Genomic DNA, 18,199 nt, shown 5'->3' with positions numbered 1-18,199 from the left:
ACGTATAATATTTTACAGCTACATGCATGTCACCAATAAACTGCGTTTGAAAACGGACAAGATAAGTTTTGTCAAGCGACTTTTATTATGAAAGAACATGAACCGGAAGTGATACACTGCTAATGTTTGTAGCACCGGGTTTAACGCTTACTTCATGTGTCAGTCACATTCTTATAGTTAACCCGAAAACTTGAACTCAACAAGAACAACTACATCAACACAACGTTTTTATAAATATAGATATTTATTTTTTACAATGATTATTCACCAGGAACGTTTCTGTTACGGCAGAGAGCTGATGAGCTAGCCGCCATGATTTTAACTCAGTGGTAATTTTAATTTCCTCTTCTGCTCATTAACATGACATTTTAATAAGACCTATACTGCCTGTCGTAATGGTTGGACTGTACCGGTACGTAATGTTCAGCCAAGTGCTTAAATTTAACAAACAACCGGGTCTGACACAGGTGAAGAGATACTTTTGCACTGTGCCTCCTGTCCAGTTCAGCAGACCTGGCAGCTTTTTGCGAGCTGAAAACAACACAGCCATAACACAGGCAACCACTAACCCATGCACGATGGCAAGTGAGGCAAAGAAGTCCTTCTCAAGGTGTCTGTCAAGTAAAGCTTCATCTCAAGATGGGAAAGCTCGAGTAAAAAGAGTTTCCATTGAAGGCAACATTGGTAAGATTATAAGTATTTTAAAGGTGTACTTTCAAACTAACTATAATCACATACACCGTGTTGCTGTTGTGCTGCTAACATGTACAATCTTTGTTTTTTGTGACCTCTAATATCAGCTGTCGGAAAGTCAACCTTTGCCAGACTCCTGCAGTCAGCCTGTTCAGACTGGGAGGTGATGGCAGAACCTGTCAGCAAGTGGCAGAACATTGGGAACAGTGGGACCTCGAAGGTTTGCACACTTCCTGACCAGTAAAAAGTTAGACACAAAGGCCACAATAATGACCCTTTCTTTTATGTGTGTGTTTGACAGGCGGCTGATGAGCCCCCCCAGAAGACAGTCAGCAACCTGCTGCAGATGATGTACCAGGACCCTCAGCGCTGGTCATACACATTTCAGACATATTCATGCATGAGCCGGTTGAGAACACAGCTGCAGCCTCCTCCAGCTCACCTGCACCACTCAGAGGGAACACCTGTCCAGGTGTATGAGCGCTCAGTTTACAGCGACAGGTGGGTGATACTTGAGTCTCAATGAGAGATATAGCGACCTGGATAACTGATAAGAGCCTTCACGGGAAATGAATGGGTTAATTCTGTCTGTAAAAAACATAGATCATTATTCAACATGGGTGTGAAGGTGTTAATGTCTTCTTTCTTCAGCGCTCCAGCTGATGTTGGATGCTGTAGACTTACTCCACTATCCACACATTCAAACATTATTATTAAACTACACTTGAGTCTCTTATGTGTTTCTGAACACTTTTTCATGCTTTTTGAGGGGAAAAAGAGAAAAAATCTGGTACCCCTTTTTACACCAAACATATACCAACAGTTCTTTGAGTGACATGCGGCCAAAGATAAAAAACATCTCATGCTCTTCTCATCTTTATTTTATTGAGCAAATGTGTTCTTTTTTTTTTACTTTATATGCATAAAATTAAATTAGACTCTCTGTCCTGTCAGGTACATCTTTGCTTTGAACATGTTTGAGCTGGGTTGTATCAACTCAACAGAGTGGGCAGTCTACCAGGACTGGCACACCTTCCTGGTGGAGCAGTTTGGACACCAGGTGGAGCTGGAGGGCATCATTTACCTCACAGCCCAGCCAGCGGTAAGAATATTTAAGTGTATGTAATGGTTTTACATACAAAAATATCACATCCTACAAGAAAATCTGATACTAAACAGTCGCTAAGTGTTAAACAATTGCTGTAAATTCAGTCTCTGAAACTGCAGGAGCCGGGCACACACACACATTCACACTTTAATTGAGGCAAAAGCATGTGATAGTTGCTGCTCGTTCATCTTTGTACATAAAATAAATTGAAACGCTCTCCATCAAACCAACTGTTCAACAAACATGGAGAGAAACAACACTTCAAAGACCAGGTTTACATGTAGTTACAATCCTGCTCTCTCTCCCTCCCTCCTCTGTGTTCATGTCTCAATGTACAGTAGCTGTAAATTCTTGACAAATAATTATCGCTTTTCCAGAAATGTATGGAGCGACTGGAGCAGCGGGGAAGGTCAGAGGAGCAGGGAGTGAAACTGGAATATCTGGAGAAGCTACATGTTCAACATGAGAAGTGGCTTGTTGAGAAGAGCACTTTGTGAGTAATAATGATCACATGTCCTCCTCAAACTCTTACTTTCTCACATGTTTAATCATTTTAATGAGGGCTAAAATATATGACAATCTCTTGTCTGTGAGCTCGAGCAGCAACAATGTTTTCATACGATATTCTGAAGTGAAAATAAAACTTTGATTTGCTGAGTTCTTTACATTTTATTCGGACTATGAAGATCTGAAAAGACACATTTATTATTAGACCACCACCCAATGTAAGGTTTATGCCACAACTGCCCTCAATTAACAGCATTTTCAAAATTATATTGATTACTATTGTTATCCATGAATTTTCAAATGTACTGTTTTACACAAAAAACACTGAAAATATAGTAAAGCAAATTATTATTTCCCGATTAAGATGTCAAACTATAGCCATTTACTTGCATTCCTGAACAGAAAAATTAGCTTTGGTGGTTGATTTTTATAAAAAGGTAAATTCAGTTTGTTATTTGCCAAATAAATAACATTACCATTTTTAAAGATTTATTCTGTGACAGGTCAAATACATTTGTTAGCACTGTATATTTCAAGTAAAGAGTCTTGTAAGTGTGAAAATGTTCACAAGATTAAAAAAACTTTCTGGGCTCCATAGAAATGTTTTTTTGAATCACCTGAGCATAATCCACATAGTTTGAAATGTAAAGTTACTCTTTTTTGACCAATTATAAAGGATAATTAATTCCACTGTGATATTTTATCTACCTGCATATTATCCCTCCATCACCTGGTATAGAAACACGAAAATGAACATTAAAACAGAAATGAATGGCACCATAGGTGGCAGAGGATGCTCGGCTCAGATTGAGTTATTTTAGATTAACTTTCCTTGCAGCTGTTTGTTATTTCACTGACACTGTGGGGACTTTAGGGCTGTTGTTGCTGTGGTGCAGTGTCTGATGCAGCTTGTGTCTTTTCTTTTCAGAACGCATTTTGAGAAGTTAAAACAGATCCCTGTGTTACAACTTGATGCCAGTGCAGAGTTTCAGAGTGACCCTGAGGTGCAGAAGCAGTTTATTACAAAGGTACAGTACTGTATATGTTTGTGTGTTTGATCGTTGTAGCTGCTATGCACCATGTTAACCACATGGGGTCGCTGTAAAGATTGAAGCTTTATCCCTCATGTATCCCTCAGTGTTACTTTGATTTAAAGGGAGCTCATTACTCTGACATATTTTAGTTTCTGATCTGATGTGTGATGTGTAAAGTGTGTCTGATCCATTGTGATCGTAACGATACCTTTTTGGAACACAGGTGAAGAGTTTCTTCGATGCTCTGTGAAAGGACAATCGTCAGCTAAGACCAACACCAGGAAACAGATGAGCCATCATTATGACCTCATTTAGTCAAGTGTGTTAATAGACCTTTGAAAACACAATAGACTTTTAGGACATGTACATGAAACACACAGTTTTTCTCTGCACACAAAGTGAAACTTCTAGACTGTTACATGTGTCAGCTACTTGTTCAGTAAGTTTTGAGTCGTTCTGTCACTTCTTCTACTGTCTGTTCATCTTAGAATGGTAAAAACTATTTATTATAGTAAATAACAATAAATAAAATGTGTGCGATTCCCTACTGTGAGCACAAGGAAACTCAGTTTACTGAAGATCACATAGGTTTTTGTGCGTGATACTGTTTTAAACATTCCTGACTGCTTGGAACAAGGAAATAAAGACGGGTGTTGTATTTGTTCGGGTGTTAAAAAATAAATAAAAATGTCCTCATTTTGTAAAAACAAATAGCAATGTGTTGTTTATTTTATTACCAAAGTCATGTGAAACTGTGTCACTTGGCAACAGAAAGGTGCTAATGGCTGTATAAGAGTTATTTGTTAATGTTTTTAACGGATTAGGCTCCTGAATGAATATAAAAAGGCCTGGCACTTTGACAGGACAATGACCTTGGCTAAATGTTATCTCCTCTCTGCCCCTCTGATGTGCTCTGATGATCAGAGGAGCTGTTGAGATGCCTGGAATGGTCAGGGGTCATCAAAGGGCAGCTGTCCACTATAAAGGGGCCTGTCTGCAACTCAGACTGCACACAGCAGCCTGAGACCAGCTGGAGGAAGGAAGGAAGGCAGCGAGGAAGGAAGGAGCTCTTGTGTAGATTTAGTGAGTTTTTGGCTAAAATGGAAACTAGAATACTGACAGTTCTCTGCACACTCGTGCTCAGCTCTTGGGGGATTGTTTTCTCCACCCAGGGCCACAGATATCGCGCAGGCCTCGAGAAACAATTATCATTCAGAAATCTCTCGTCCAGTCATCGCAGCAGATACCCTCTGTACATGATGCAGCTGTACCGCTCCTTCAGAACCGCTGACTCCTCAGCGCCCGTAGCTGTCAACACCATCATTTCACATGGGGACAAACCGTCAGCTTACAGCTCTGATTCTGTCCTCAGTCTAATGGCCAGAGGTGAGTGAACAGTTTGATTTTGTGGAAACAGAGCAAGTTGCTGTGAGTGTTTGTTTCTGCTGTGTGTACTCTGGTGCTGAACAGCTCTCAGGCTGGTGCACTAAATCTGTTATCCAGTCAGTTTTTATTTACAACACAGCAAGTGTCAAAATGCTTATTCTGCTTTAAAGGCTTTCTCTGTTTTATGTGACAGGGTGTGTATATTAGCCCTCAGACGTCCCTGCACAGGGGGGTTCAATACACATCCTGTTCTGTTCACCCTCCTGCTCCAGTGTTTTGACATTTGTCCAGGGATCTGGTTTGCCCAGAGTCATCCCAAACTGCTGTGAACTTCTCACATACGTCTCTCCATTTTTTAGGTTGTCATCAAGTGGGTGAAAGATGGACCGTGACGTTTGACATGTCAACCGTCTCTGCCAGTGAACTTGTTCAGATGGCAGAGCTGAGGATCAGACTGCCAGCTTTCTCTGCCTCAAAACGAGCCACTGTGGATTTATATCACTCCGGAAAGCAGACCTGTGACCTGAGCAGCACATCGTGCCACGACGAGCCCCTTTTCCTGGGGAGTTTTAACACTTCAGCGGGCAGCAAAAAGTCTTCCTGGAAGGTTTTTGATGTGACTGCACTCTTAAAATACAGACTGTTCCAAGGAGATGGGGTCTCAAGCCAGGAGGCCTCAGGAGATTCTGAGGCAGAGCATGGGAGCGGTGCCGGGGAAGAAGGGGACAAGTCCTTCTTCAAGAATTTGGAAGCGAGGCAAAGAAAAATACATCATCCAATAATGAACCGGGTCATGATGGTCGTCTTCTCCAAGCATAACCTGCCTCAGGAAGGCCATGCAGCGTACAGTATCATTCACACTGTGGAGAACTCAAAATATGTGACCATGGACAGAGACAGCAGTGAAAGTCAAAGTCGTCGCCACAAGAGGAACAGGATGGAGAGGGTGAGAGTGGCCGCTGGAACCGGACCGACAGCAGAGCCGGTCCAGAGGCCGCTGTGCCGGAAGGTGGACATGTGGGTGGACTTTGATCACATTGGCTGGGACGAGTGGATTGTGCATCCCAAGCGGTACAATGCGTATCGCTGCGAGGGAGAGTGTCCCACACCGCTGGATGACTCCTTCCATCCTAGCAACCATGCTTACATGCAAGTAAGATGGCACTTTTAAATCCCATTCACCACAACATCCTCATGCTTTTCTATAATGTTTCAAATGTTAATGTGAGTTCTTTGTGTGTTTTTTCCAGAGCCTCTTGCGACATCACCATCCAGAAAGAGTGACTTGCCCGTCATGTGTACCGACACGCCTCAGTCCACTGTCCATGCTTTACATCGAGAACGACGACCTGACCCTGCGACATCACGAGGACATGATCGTAGAAGAGTGTGGTTGTCACTGAGGGCCCGGCCGTCACTGCTCTCACCACAGTTACCTTCACAGAGCATTGTAATGAACTTTTCTTTAAACATTAATGCTGATTTATTAAATCGCGAGTTCCTCGTGACTGTTAAGACTGAATGACTTCATCCCATAATGGGTGAAACACAACAACATGGAGTGAGCTCCACTGTCCAAGCATTTGATCTATTTATACATTGTGTATATTTTGTACATATAATATTTTAAATATATTAAAACAGTTTATTTTGACAAAAAGTGTTTTTTCTTTCAGGTGTTTTTTTAATATTGTTTTTGAATATTGGATTAACTTAATTTGAAGTTACTCCATACTGTAATATAACCAAATAAATCAATTTATTCAAATCAACCAACAATTGTGGACATTTACATCTTTTTTTTTCTTATTTTTCAAGAAAAGATTTTTTTCCCCAAATAAAAATGATTGAGATTCTCTTTCACCTTTAATTTAGCTTGATTGAGTTAAGCCACTGTCATATTCTTTTCTTCTAATGTTTTGGAGTCAGTGTATTTAGGCCCCGACAAACCAGTTTGTCATGTTTTTCTATTCTATTCTTATGCAAATAATAAAAGTACTACATATATATAAAAAGTACTACCCGGTGCAGAACCGCACAGGTTAGTGTGTCATCCTCAAAAAGTGGCGGCACCTTTGGAAAAGGTTTACATCACATTTCAGGTCTACCAATTTCTAAAAATCCTCGAAAAAGACATTTATTAAAACTGATATTTCAGTTTTTGCTGACCAAACCCTTCCAGCTGGTAATAAATTTAAAGGGGGAAACAGACCATATTAAAGTGATTAAGGTGATAATGAAAATAAAACATTTTTAGGATTATTGATAAAGTGCAATTTAAGCCTCAATATAGATTTAAAAGTACAAATTTGCTCATAAGATTTAAGATGTACATTCTCACACCTTGTTATACAGAATCCCTCAAAGCCTTAACCTGTTTGAAGATATTCATGTACTTCCTAATCCCACTTGTCTTCTCTCACAGTTCACCAGCAAACCGGTTAGTGTATTTGCCCTCCTCGCCTCCAATCCACATCTCTGCGCCCGTCCCAGTGCACACACATCATCAGAGGTCATTAGCTGCTCTCTGGCCAGGCTTCTTTTGTTGATTGTGATCAAACAGGCACAATGAGTGGAACAACATGGACAGTATTCCAAGGCATGGAGAGAAAGCAGTAGCACTTGTTTGTTTTTGGAGAGGTGGGCCGGGGGTGTCAGGAAGCAGAGGTGACAAGCGGGACCCCAAACAAACAGAGAGCAGTGTGAGGGACTGGGGAGAGTCAACGTCTGGACGCCGACGCTACTGTGGAGGAAGAACAGGGAGGACTGGAACTAATCGGCTGAAACTGTTCAATCCACACTGGACCAAGACAAGACAAGACCAGACAGAATTCTTTCTGTTGGACCATGTTGACATTGATGCCTTTCAGTTTTAACCACTTCACACAAAAAAGTGCTTTCTATCTAATGCTTAATCAAAGTGTATAGTTATACAGTTCGGCTCATAAGTGTACAGACGGATTGGACCTACTTGTTGCACTTGGGGCTCTGTTTTCATTTCCCTAATGCTAGATGAAAATCATTAATGCATGCAGGGTTTATTCAGTTTATTAGAACTGTGTGGGATAACGACCAAGTTCAGGAGGAGGTAATTTTGGACATGAACACGGTTGGTAAAGAAAACAAAGCCACAAGAGCTTGACCTTGGTGTCGTCACCTCCAGGTGTTCCTGAACAAATGTGACCCTGTAAACCAGGCAGGAGCAGGATTTTTAACACCATCTCACACAAATGATCACCCTTGTTTCTCTTGGGTTGCTTATCAGAGAACCAAAGCCTCTTAGAGCATATGTCTATGAAAGATGGAGTGACACTCTACGTAGTTGACTCACATGTCTATTACAGACTGAATGCAACTGTCCTCATTCATAAATTTTAGTGTCCAACAGACCCAACTTTTGATGGTGGAGACACACAGAGGAACTATCCATTTAAATATCACTATTTACAAGCTTTTAATAATGACAATTTCAAATGGAAAACCCAAGACAATCCATGTCACACAGTTCACAGCCAATTTGGGGATAAGAGGTACAATAAATCAACAAAATGCCATGGAAAAGTTGAATGGAAAGAGTAGCTCCCAGCTATGTAGAGTTGTATATTGACCTCTCTTTACACACTTCACTGACTTGAGGTTATCAGTAAGTTCCTGGTGGAATTCCTGATTCCTCACATGTGCTGAATCAGGGCAGCACAGGGATGTGTTACAGTCTGTGAAGCCAGTCCTCTTCAGTGCTGTGCTGAAGTCCAAAGACAGTTTTTTTTTTTTTTTTTATCTCTGTCAGATTCTGTGATTACTGGCATTTGGATTGGAATGATGTGACTGAAAAGTTGGTCTCATATCTTAGCAAGCTGTCGTTGACTTTATCTCATAAATGTGTATATAACACATGTCAAGCATGTCTTGAATAAGGCTGGTGTAAAACACCTTTTTCAAACAACGTAAAATGTAAAGATCAAACACTGGTTTTACCAATAGCACTACTTAGGGTTCCACTCCAGGTAGAGATTCAGGGTACATGGTTTGTATTTGTAGAGCACTTTCTGGTCTTGATGATCACTCAAAGCTGCTTTATACTACAGCTTTTCCCATTTTTACCCTGCACCCATATGGGTGCAGTGCATTTTTCTATCACCCATTCAAATGCTGCCAGCACAGCCATCAGGAGCAACTGGGGGTTGAGTGTCTTGCCCAAGGACACGTCAGAATCCAAACCACAACCTTCCAGTTGAAAGGTGACTCATTCTACCTTTGATTGACTGTTGTCCCAACACTTTAACCAGTTTTCTTTCTGAAAAATGTGTTATTTTAAAACGACATATTATTTTTCCCTATTTTCGAGAAATGTTCCAATAAGGTGAGTGAGAAATAATCTGTTTGGTCATTGTAGTGTTGCTAAAACAACTAATCAAATCTTACTTTTGCACACTAATGTACATAAAGGATGAAGAATCAAAATGTACATTAGCCTTTTTAATGAATTAACACAGTTTAGTATATTGAATAAAATTTGACAAACAAGTCATTGTTCAGTATGTACTCCAAAAAGTCAACAAAAAGGCATAAAGGCATAGTATGTCATCCAAAATTTGACAAAAAAGTCTTGACTATGTCATTCAAAATGTGACAAAAAAGTCATAGGTTAGTATGTCGTCCAAAATGTGACAAAAAAGTCATAGGTTAGTATGTCGTCCAAAATGTGACAAAAAAGTCATAGGTTAGTATGTCGTCCCAAATATGATAAAAAAGTCATAGGTTAGTATGTCATCCAAAATATGTAAAAAAAGTCATAGGTTAGTATGTCGTCCCAAATATGATAAAAAAGTCATAGGTTAGTATGTCGTCCAAAATATGAAAAAAAGTCATAGGTTAGTATGTCGTCCCAAATATGATAAAAAAGTCATAGGTTAGTATGTCGTCCAAAATGTGAAAAAAAGTCATAGATTAGTATGTCGTCCAAAATGTGAAAAAAAAATCATAGGTTAGTATGCCATTCAAAATGTGACAAAAAAGTCATAGGTTAGTATGTCGTCCAAAATGTGACAAAAAAGTCATAGGTTAGTATGTCGTCCAAAATGTGACAAAAAAGTCATAGGTTAGTATGTCGTCCAAAATGTGACAAAAAAGTCATAGGTTAGTATGTCGTCCAAAATGTGAAAAAAAGTCATAGATTAGTATGTCGTCCAAAATGTGAAAAAAAAATCATAGGTTAGTATGCCATTCAAAATGTGACAAAAAAGTCATAGGTTAGTATGTCGTCCAAAATGTGACCAAAAAGTCATAGGTTAGTATGTCGTCCAAAATGTGACAAAAAAGTCATAGGTTAGTATGTCGTCCAAAATGTGACAAAAAAGTCATAGGTTAGTATGTCGTCCAAAATGTGAAAAAAAAGTCATAGGTTAGTATGTCGTCCAAAATCTGAAAAAAAAGTCATACTATATTATGTCGTCCAAAATGTGAAAAAAAAGTCATAGGTTAGTATGTCGTCCAAAATGTGAAAAAAAAGTCATACTATAGTATGTCGTCCAAAATATGATAAAAAAGTCATAGGTTAGAATGTCGTCCAAAATGTGACAAAAAAGTCATAGGTTAGTATGTCGTCCAAAATGTGACAAAAAAGTCATAGGTTAGTATGTCGTCCAAAATGTGACAAAAAAGTCATAGGTTAGTATGTCGTCCAAAATGTGACAAAAAAGTCATAGGTTAGTATGTCGTCCAAAATCTGAAAAAAAAGTCATACTATAGTATGTCGTCCAAAATGTGACAAAAAAGTCATAGGTTAGTATGTCGTCCAAAATGTGAAAAAAAAGTCATAGGTTAGAATGTCGTCCGAAATGTGACAAAAAAGTCATAGGTTAATATGTCGTCCAAAATGTGAAAAAAGTCATAGGTTAGTAATGTCGTCCAAAATTTGACAAAAAAGTCATACTATAGGATGTCGTCCAAAATGTGACAAAAAAGTCATAGGTTAGTATGTCGTCCAAAATGTGACAAAAAAGTCATAGGTTAGTATGTCGTCCAAAATGTGACAAAAAAGTCATAGGTTAGTAATGTCGTCCAAAATGTGACAAAAAAGTCATACTATAGGATGTCGTCCAAAATGTGACAAAAAAGTCATAGGTTAGTATGTCGTCCAAAATGTGACAAAAAAGTCATAGGTTAGTATGTCGTCCAAAATGTGACAAAAAAGTCATAGGTTAGTATGTCGTCCAAAATGTGACAAAAAAGTCATAGGTTAGTATGTCGTCCAAAATGTGAAAAAAAAGTCATACTATAGTATGTCGTCCAAAATATGATAAAAAAGTCATAGGTTAGTATGTCGTCCAAAATGTGACAAAAAAGTCATAGGTTAGTATGTCGTCCAAAATGTGACAAAAAAGTCATAGGTTAGTATGTCGTCCAAAATGTGAAAAAAAAGTCATAGGTAGTATGTCATCCAAAATGTGACAACAAAGTCATAGGTTAGTATGTCGTCCAAAATGTGAAAAAAAAGTCATAGGTAAGTATGTTGTCCAAAATCTGAAAAAAAAGTCATACTATAGTATGTCGTCCAAAATGTGACAAAAAAGTCATAGGTTAGTATGTCGTCCGAAATGTGAAAAAAAAGTCATAGGTTAGTATGTCGTCCAAAATGTGACAAAAAAGTCATAGGTTAGTATGTCGTCCGAAATGTGATAAAAAAGTCATAGGTTAGTATGTCTTCCAAAATGTGACAAAAAAGTCATAGGTTAGTATGTCGTCCAAAATGTGAAAAAAAAGTCATAGGTTAGTATGCCATTCAAAATGTGACAAAAAGTCATAGGTTAGTATGTCGTCCAAAATGTGAAAAAAAAGTCATAGGTTAGTATGTCGTCCAAAATGTGACAAAAAAGTCATAGGTTAGTATGTCGTCCAAAATGTGAAAAAAAAGTCATAGATTAGTATGTCGTCCAAAATCTGAAAAAAAAAGTCATAGGTTAGTATGTCGTCCAAAATGTGACAAAAAAGTCATAGGTTAGTATGTCGTCCAAAATGTGACAAAAAAGTCATAGGTTAGTATGTCGTCCAAAATGTGACAAAAAAGTCATAGGTTAGTATGTCGTCCAAAATGTGAAAAAAAGTCATAGGTTAGTATGTCGTCCAAAATCTGAAAAAAAAGTCATACTATAGTATGTCGTCCAAAATGTGAAAAAAAAGTCATAGGTTAGTATGTCGTCCAAAATGTGACAAAAAAGTCATAGGTTAGAATGTCGTCCAAAATGTGAAAAAAAAGTCATAGGTTAGTATGTCGTCCAAAACGTGAAAAAAAAGTCATACTATAGTATGTCGTCCAAAATGTGACAAAAAAGTCATAGGTTAGTATGTCGTCCAAAATGTGAAAAAAAGTCATAGGTTAGTATGTCGTCCAAAATGTGAAAAAAAGTCATAGGTTAGTATGTCGTCCAAAATCTGAAAAAAAAGTCATACTATAGTATGTCGTCCAAAATCTGAAAAAAAAGTCATAGGTTAGTATGTCGTCCAAAATGTGACAAAAAAGTCATAGGTTAGTATGTCGTCCAAAATGTGAAAAAAAAGTCATAGGTTAGTATGTCGTCCAAAATGTGAAAAAAAAGTCATAGGTTAGTATGTCGTCCAAAATGTGACAAAAAAGTCATAGGTTAGTATGTCGTCCAAAATGTGACAAAAAAGTCATAGGTTAGTATGTCGTCCAAAATGTGACAGAAAAGTCATAGGTTAGTATGTCGTCCAAAATCTGGAAAAAAAGTCACAGGTTAGTATGTCGTCCAAAATCTGAAAAAAAAGTCATAGGTTAGTATGTTGTCCAAAATGTGACAAAAAAGTCATAGGTTAGTATATCGTCCAAAATGTGACAAAAAAGTCATAGGTTAGTATGTCGTCCAAAATGTGACAAAAAAGTCATAGGTTAGTATGTCGTCCAAAATGTGACAAGAAAGTCATTGGTTAGTATGTCGTCCAAAATGTGACAAAAAAGTCATAGGTTAGTATGTCGTCCAAAATGTGACAAAAAAGTCATAGGTTAGTATGTTGTTCAAAATGTGACAAAAAAGTCATACTATAGAATGTCGTCCAAAATGTGACAAAAAAGTCATAGGTTAGTATGTCGTCCAAAATGTGAAAAAAAGTCATAGGTTAGTATGTCGTCCAAAATGTGACAAAAAAGTCATAGGTTAGTATGTCGTCCAAAATCTGAAAAAAAAGTCATACTATAGTATGTCGTCCAAAATGTGACAAAAAAGTCATAGGTTAGTATGTCGTCCAAAATGTGAAAAAAAAGTCATAGGTTAGTATGTTGTCCAAAATCTGAAAAAAAAGTCATACTATAGTATGTCGTCCAAAATCTGAAAAAAAAGTCATAGGTTAGTATGTTGTCCAAAATGTGACAAAAAAGTCATAGGTTAGTATGTCGTCCGAAATGTGAAAAAAAAGTCATAGGTTAGTATGTCGTCCGAAATGTGACAAAAAAGTCATAGGTTAGTATGTCGTCCGAAATGTGATAAAAAAGTCATAGGTTAGTATGTCTTCCAAAATGTGACAAAAAAGTCATAGGTTAGTATGTCGTCCAAAATGTGAAAAAAAAGTCATAGGTTAGTATGCCATTCAAAATGTGACAAAAAGTCATAGGTTAGTATGTCGTCCAAAATGTGAAAAAAAAGTCATAGGTTAGTATGTCGTCCAAAATGTGATAAAAAAGTCATAGGTTAGTATGTCTTCCAAAATGTGACAAAAAAGTCATAGGTTAGTATGTCGTCCAAAATGTGAAAAAAAAGTCATAGGTTAGTATGCCATTCAAAATGTGACAAAAAGTCATAGGTTAGTATGTCGTCCAAAATGTGAAAAAAAAGTCATAGGTTAGTATGTCGTCCAAAATGTGACAAAAAAGTCATAGGTTAGTATGCCATTCAAAATGTGACAAAAAGTCATAGGTTAGTATGTCGTCCAAAATGTGAAAAAAAAGTCATAGGTTAGTATGTCGTCCAAAATGTGACAAAAAAGTCATAGGTTAGTATGTCGTCCAAAATGTGAAAAAAAAGTCATAGATTAGTATGTCGTCCAAAATCTGAAAAAAAAAGTCATAGGTTAGTATGTCGTCCAAATGTGACAAAAAAGTCATAGGTTAGTATGTCGTCCAAAATGTGACAAAAAAGTCATAGGTTAGTATGTCGTCCAAAATGTGAAAAAAAAGTCATAGGTTAGTATGTCGTCCAAAATGTGACAAAAAAGTCATAGGTTAGTATGTCGTCCAAAATGTGAAAAAAAAGTCATAGGTAAGTATGTTGTCCAAAATCTGAAAAAAAAGTCATACTATAGTATGTCGTCCAAAATGTGACAAAAAAGTCATAGGTTAGTATGTCGTCCGAAATGTGAAAAAAAAGTCATAGGTTAGTATGTCGTCCAAAATGTGACAAAAAAGTCATAGGTTAGTATGTCGTCCGAAATGTGATAAAAAAGTCATAGGTTAGTATGTCTTCCAAAATGTGACAAAAAAGTCATAGGTTAGTATGTCGTCCAAAATGTGAAAAAAAAGTCATAGGTTAGTATGCCATTCAAAATGTGACAAAAAGTCATAGGTTAGTATGTCGTCCAAAATGTGACAAAAAAGCCATAGGTTAGTATGTCGTCCAAAATGTGACAAAAAAGTCATAGGTTAGTATGTCGTCCAAAATGTGAAAAAAAGTCATAGGTTAGTATGTCGTCCAAAATGTGAAAAAAAGTCATAGGTTAGTATGTCGTCCAAAATCTGAAAAAAAAGTCATACTATAGTATGTCGTCCAAAATCTGAAAAAAAAGTCATAGGTTAGTATGTCGTCCAAAATGTGACAAAAAAGTCATAGGTTAGTATGTCGTCCAAAATGTGAAAAAAAAGTCATAGGTTAGTATGTCGTCCAAAATGTGAAAAAAAAGTCATAGGTTAGTATGTCGTCCAAAATGTGACAAAAAAGTCATAGGTTAGTATGTCGTCCAAAATGTGACAAAAAAGTCATAGGTTAGTATGTCGCCCAAAATGTGACAGAAAAGTCATAGGTTAGTATGTCGTCCAAAATCTGGAAAAAAAGTCACAGGTTAGTATGTCGTCCAAAATCTGAAAAAAAAGTCATAGGTTAGTATGTTGTCCAAAATGTGACAAAAAAGTCATAGGTTAGTATATCGTCCAAAATGTGACAAAAAAGTCATAGGTTAGTATGTCGTCCAAAATGTGACAAAAAAGTCATAGGTTAGTATGTCGTCCAAAATGTGACAAGAAAGTCATTGGTTAGTATGTCGTCCAAAATGTGACAAAAAAGTCATAGGTTAGTATGTCGTCCAAAATGTGACAAAAAAGTCATAGGTTAGTATGTTGTTCAAAATGTGACAAAAAAGTCATACTATAGAATGTCGTCCAAAATGTGACAAAAAAGTCATAGGTTAGTATGTCGTCCAAAATGTGACAAAAAAGTCATAGGTTAGTATGTCGTCCAAAATGTGATAAAAAAGTCATAGGTTAGTATGTCTTCCAAAATGTGACAAAAAAGTCATAGGTTAGTATGTCGTCCAAAATGTGAAAAAAAAGTCATAGGTTAGTATGCCATTCAAAATGTGACAAAAAGTCATAGGTTAGTATGTCGTCCAAAATGTGAAAAAAAAGTCATAGGTTAGTATGTCGTCCAAAATGTGACAAAAAAGTCATAGGTTAGTATGCCATTCAAAATGTGACAAAAAGTCATAGGTTAGTATGTCGTCCAAAATGTGAAAAAAAAGTCATAGGTTAGTATGTCGTCCAAAATGTGACAAAAAAGTCATAGGTTAGTATGTCGTCCAAAATGTGAAAAAAAAGTCATAGATTAGTATGTCGTCCAAAATCTGAAAAAAAAAGTCATAGGTTAGTATGTCGTCCAAATGTGACAAAAAAGTCATAGGTTAGTATGTCGTCCAAAATGTGACAAAAAAGTCATAGGTTAGTATGTCGTCCAAAATGTGAAAAAAAAGTCATAGGTTAGTATGTCGTCCAAAATGTGACAAAAAAGTCATAGGTTAGTATGTCGTCCAAAATGTGAAAAAAAAGTCATAGGTAAGTATGTTGTCCAAAATCTGAAAAAAAAGTCATACTATAGTATGTCGTCCAAAATGTGACAAAAAAGTCATAGGTTAGTATGTCGTCCGAAATGTGAAAAAAAAGTCATAGGTTAGTATGTCGTCCAAAATGTGACAAAAAAGTCATAGGTTAGTATGTCGTCCGAAATGTGATAAAAAAGTCATAGGTTAGTATGTCTTCCAAAATGTGACAAAAAAGTCATAGGTTAGTATGTCGTCCAAAATGTGAAAAAAAAGTCATAGGTTAGTATGCCATTCAAAATGTGACAAAAAGTCATAGGTTAGTATGTCGTCCAAAATGTGACAAAAAAGCCATAGGTTAGTATGTCGTCCAAAATGTGACAAAAAAGTCATAGGTTAGTATGTCGTCCAAAATGTGAAAAAAAGTCATAGGTTAGTATGTCGTCCAAAATGTGAAAAAAAGTCATAGGTTAGTATGTCGTCCAAAATCTGAAAAAAAAGTCATACTATAGTATGTCGTCCAAAATCTGAAAAAAAAGTCATAGGTTAGTATGTCGTCCAAAATGTGACAAAAAAGTCATAGGTTAGTATGTCGTCCAAAATGTGAAAAAAAAGTCATAGGTTAGTATGTCGTCCAAAATGTGAAAAAAAAGTCATAGGTTAGTATGTCGTCCAAAATGTGACAAAAAAGTCATAGGTTAGTATGTCGTCCAAAATGTGACAAAAAAGTCATAGGTTAGTATGTCGCCCAAAATGTGACAGAAAAGTCATAGGTTAGTATGTCGTCCAAAATCTGGAAAAAAAGTCACAGGTTAGTATGTCGTCCAAAATCTGAAAAAAAAGTCATAGGTTAGTATGTTGTCCAAAATGTGACAAAAAAGTCATAGGTTAGTATATCGTCCAAAATGTGACAAAAAAGTCATAGGTTAGTATGTCGTCCAAAATGTGACAAAAAAGTCATAGGTTAGTATGTCGTCCAAAATGTGACAAGAAAGTCATTGGTTAGTATGTCGTCCAAAATGTGACAAAAAAGTCATAGGTTAGTATGTCGTCCAAAATGTGACAAAAAAGTCATAGGTTAGTATGTTGTTCAAAATGTGACAAAAAAGTCATACTATAGAATGTCGTCCAAAATGTGACAAAAAAGTCATAGGTTAGTATGTCGTCCAAAATGTGACAAAAAAGTCATAGGTTAGTATGTCGTCCAAAATGTGAAAAAAAGTCATAGGTTAGTATGTCGTCCCAAATATGATAAAAAAGTCATAGGTTAGTATGTCGTCCAAAATGTGAAAAAAAGTCATAGATTAGTATGTCGTCCAAAATGTGAAAAAAAAATCATAGGTTAGTATGCCATTCAAAATGTGACAAAAAAGTCATAGGTTAGTATGTCGTCCAAAATGTGACAAAAAAGTCATAGGTTAGTATGTCGTCCAAAATGTGACAAAAAAGTCATAGGTTAGTATGTCGTCCAAAATGTGACAAAAAAGTCATAGGTTAGTATGTCGTCCAAAATGTGAAAATAAGTCATAGATTAGTATGTCGTCCAAAATGTGAAAAAAAAATCATAGGTTAGTATGCCATTCAAAATGTGACAAAAAAGTCATAGGTTAGTATGTCGTCCAAAATGTGACCAAAAAGTCATAGGTTAGTATGTCGTCCAAAATGTGACAAAAAAGTCATAGGTTAGTATGTCGTCCAAAATGTGACAAAAAAGTCATAGGTTAGTATGTCGTCCAAAATGTGAAAAAAAAGTCATAGGTTAGTATGTCGTCCAAAATCTGAAAAAAAAGTCATACTATATTATGTCGTCCAAAATGTGAAAAAAAAGTCATAGGTTAGTATGTCGTCCAAAATGTGAAAAAAAAGTCATACTATAGTATGTCGTCCAAAATATGATAAAAAAGTCATAGGTTAGAATGTCGTCCAAAATGTGACAAAAAAGTCATAGGTTAGTATGTCGTCCAAAATGTGACAAAAAAGTCATAGGTTAGTATGTCGTCCAAAATGTGACAAAAAAGTCATAGGTTAGTATGTCGTCCAAAATGTGACAAAAAAGTCATAGGTTAGTATGTCGTCCAAAATCTGAAAAAAAAGTCATACTATAGTATGTCGTCCAAAATGTGACAAAAAAGTCATAGGTTAGTATGTCGTCCAAAATGTGAAAAAAAAGTCATAGGTTAGAATGTCGTCCGAAATGTGACAAAAAAGTCATAGGTTAATATGTCGTCCAAAATGTGAAAAAAGTCATAGGTTAGTAATGTCGTCCAAAATGTGACAAAAAAGTCATACTATAGGATGTCGTCCAAAATGTGACAAAAAAGTCATAGGTTAGTATGTCGTCCAAAATGTGACAAAAAAGTCATAGGTTAGTATGTCGTCCAAAATGTGACAAAAAAGTCATAGGTTAGTAATGTCGTCCAAAATGTGACAAAAAAGT

The 18,199-nt window shown here is 36.7% G+C and overlaps 2 protein-coding genes across 3 annotated transcripts; both read left to right on the top strand.

The window, feature by feature from the left end:
- Nucleotides 1-105: 105 nt before the first annotated feature.
- dguok (deoxyguanosine kinase) lies at nucleotides 106-4,061 on the top strand. 2 transcript variants are annotated; one of them, XM_058636081.1, is made up of 8 exons: nucleotides 106-412; nucleotides 504-684; nucleotides 801-913; nucleotides 995-1,194; nucleotides 1,648-1,795; nucleotides 2,179-2,294; nucleotides 3,237-3,336; nucleotides 3,566-4,061. In XM_058636081.1, the coding sequence occupies exons 2-8, from the start codon at nucleotides 579-581 to the stop codon at nucleotides 3,590-3,592; spliced, it is 810 nt and encodes a 269-aa protein (XP_058492064.1). In that variant the 5' UTR covers nucleotides 106-412; nucleotides 504-578; the 3' UTR covers nucleotides 3,593-4,061. The 2 variants fall into 2 exon arrangements, with proteins under 2 accessions (XP_058492064.1, XP_058492063.1); XM_058636080.1 differs by having other exon boundaries at nucleotides 106-684.
- A 227-nt stretch (nucleotides 4,062-4,288) lies between these two features.
- Nucleotides 4,289-6,158, top strand: LOC131463926 (nodal homolog). The gene is made up of 3 exons (XM_058636079.1): nucleotides 4,289-4,728; nucleotides 5,088-5,881; nucleotides 5,979-6,158. The coding sequence occupies exons 1-3, from the start codon at nucleotides 4,443-4,445 to the stop codon at nucleotides 6,129-6,131; spliced, it is 1,233 nt and encodes a 410-aa protein (XP_058492062.1). The 5' UTR covers nucleotides 4,289-4,442; the 3' UTR covers nucleotides 6,132-6,158.
- The last annotated feature ends 12,041 nt before the right edge of the window (nucleotides 6,159-18,199 follow it).

The sequence above is a fragment of the Solea solea genome, chromosome 8, assembly GCF_958295425.1.
Source record: "Solea solea chromosome 8, fSolSol10.1, whole genome shotgun sequence".
NCBI lineage: Eukaryota > Metazoa > Chordata > Actinopteri > Pleuronectiformes > Soleidae > Solea > Solea solea.
Note: the sequence above shows the minus strand (reverse complement) of the source record. Positions and strands in the feature narration are given on the sequence as shown.

Coding starts and splice junctions, on each gene's coding strand:
- dguok (XM_058636080.1), top strand. CDS start 396: ATGGTTGGACTGTACCGGTACGTAATGTTCAGCCAAGTGCTTAAATTT. Junction 914..994: donor GGAACAGTGGGACCTCGAAG/GTTTGCACACTT, acceptor TGTGTTTGACAG/GCGGCTGATGAGCCCCCCCA. Junction 2,295..3,236: donor CTTGTTGAGAAGAGCACTTT/GTGAGTAATAAT, acceptor TTTTCTTTTCAG/AACGCATTTTGAGAAGTTAA.
- LOC131463926 (XM_058636079.1), top strand. CDS start 4,443: ATGGAAACTAGAATACTGACAGTTCTCTGCACACTCGTGCTCAGCTCT. Junction 4,729..5,087: donor CCTCAGTCTAATGGCCAGAG/GTGAGTGAACAG, acceptor TCCATTTTTTAG/GTTGTCATCAAGTGGGTGAA. Junction 5,882..5,978: donor GCAACCATGCTTACATGCAA/GTAAGATGGCAC, acceptor TGTTTTTTCCAG/AGCCTCTTGCGACATCACCA.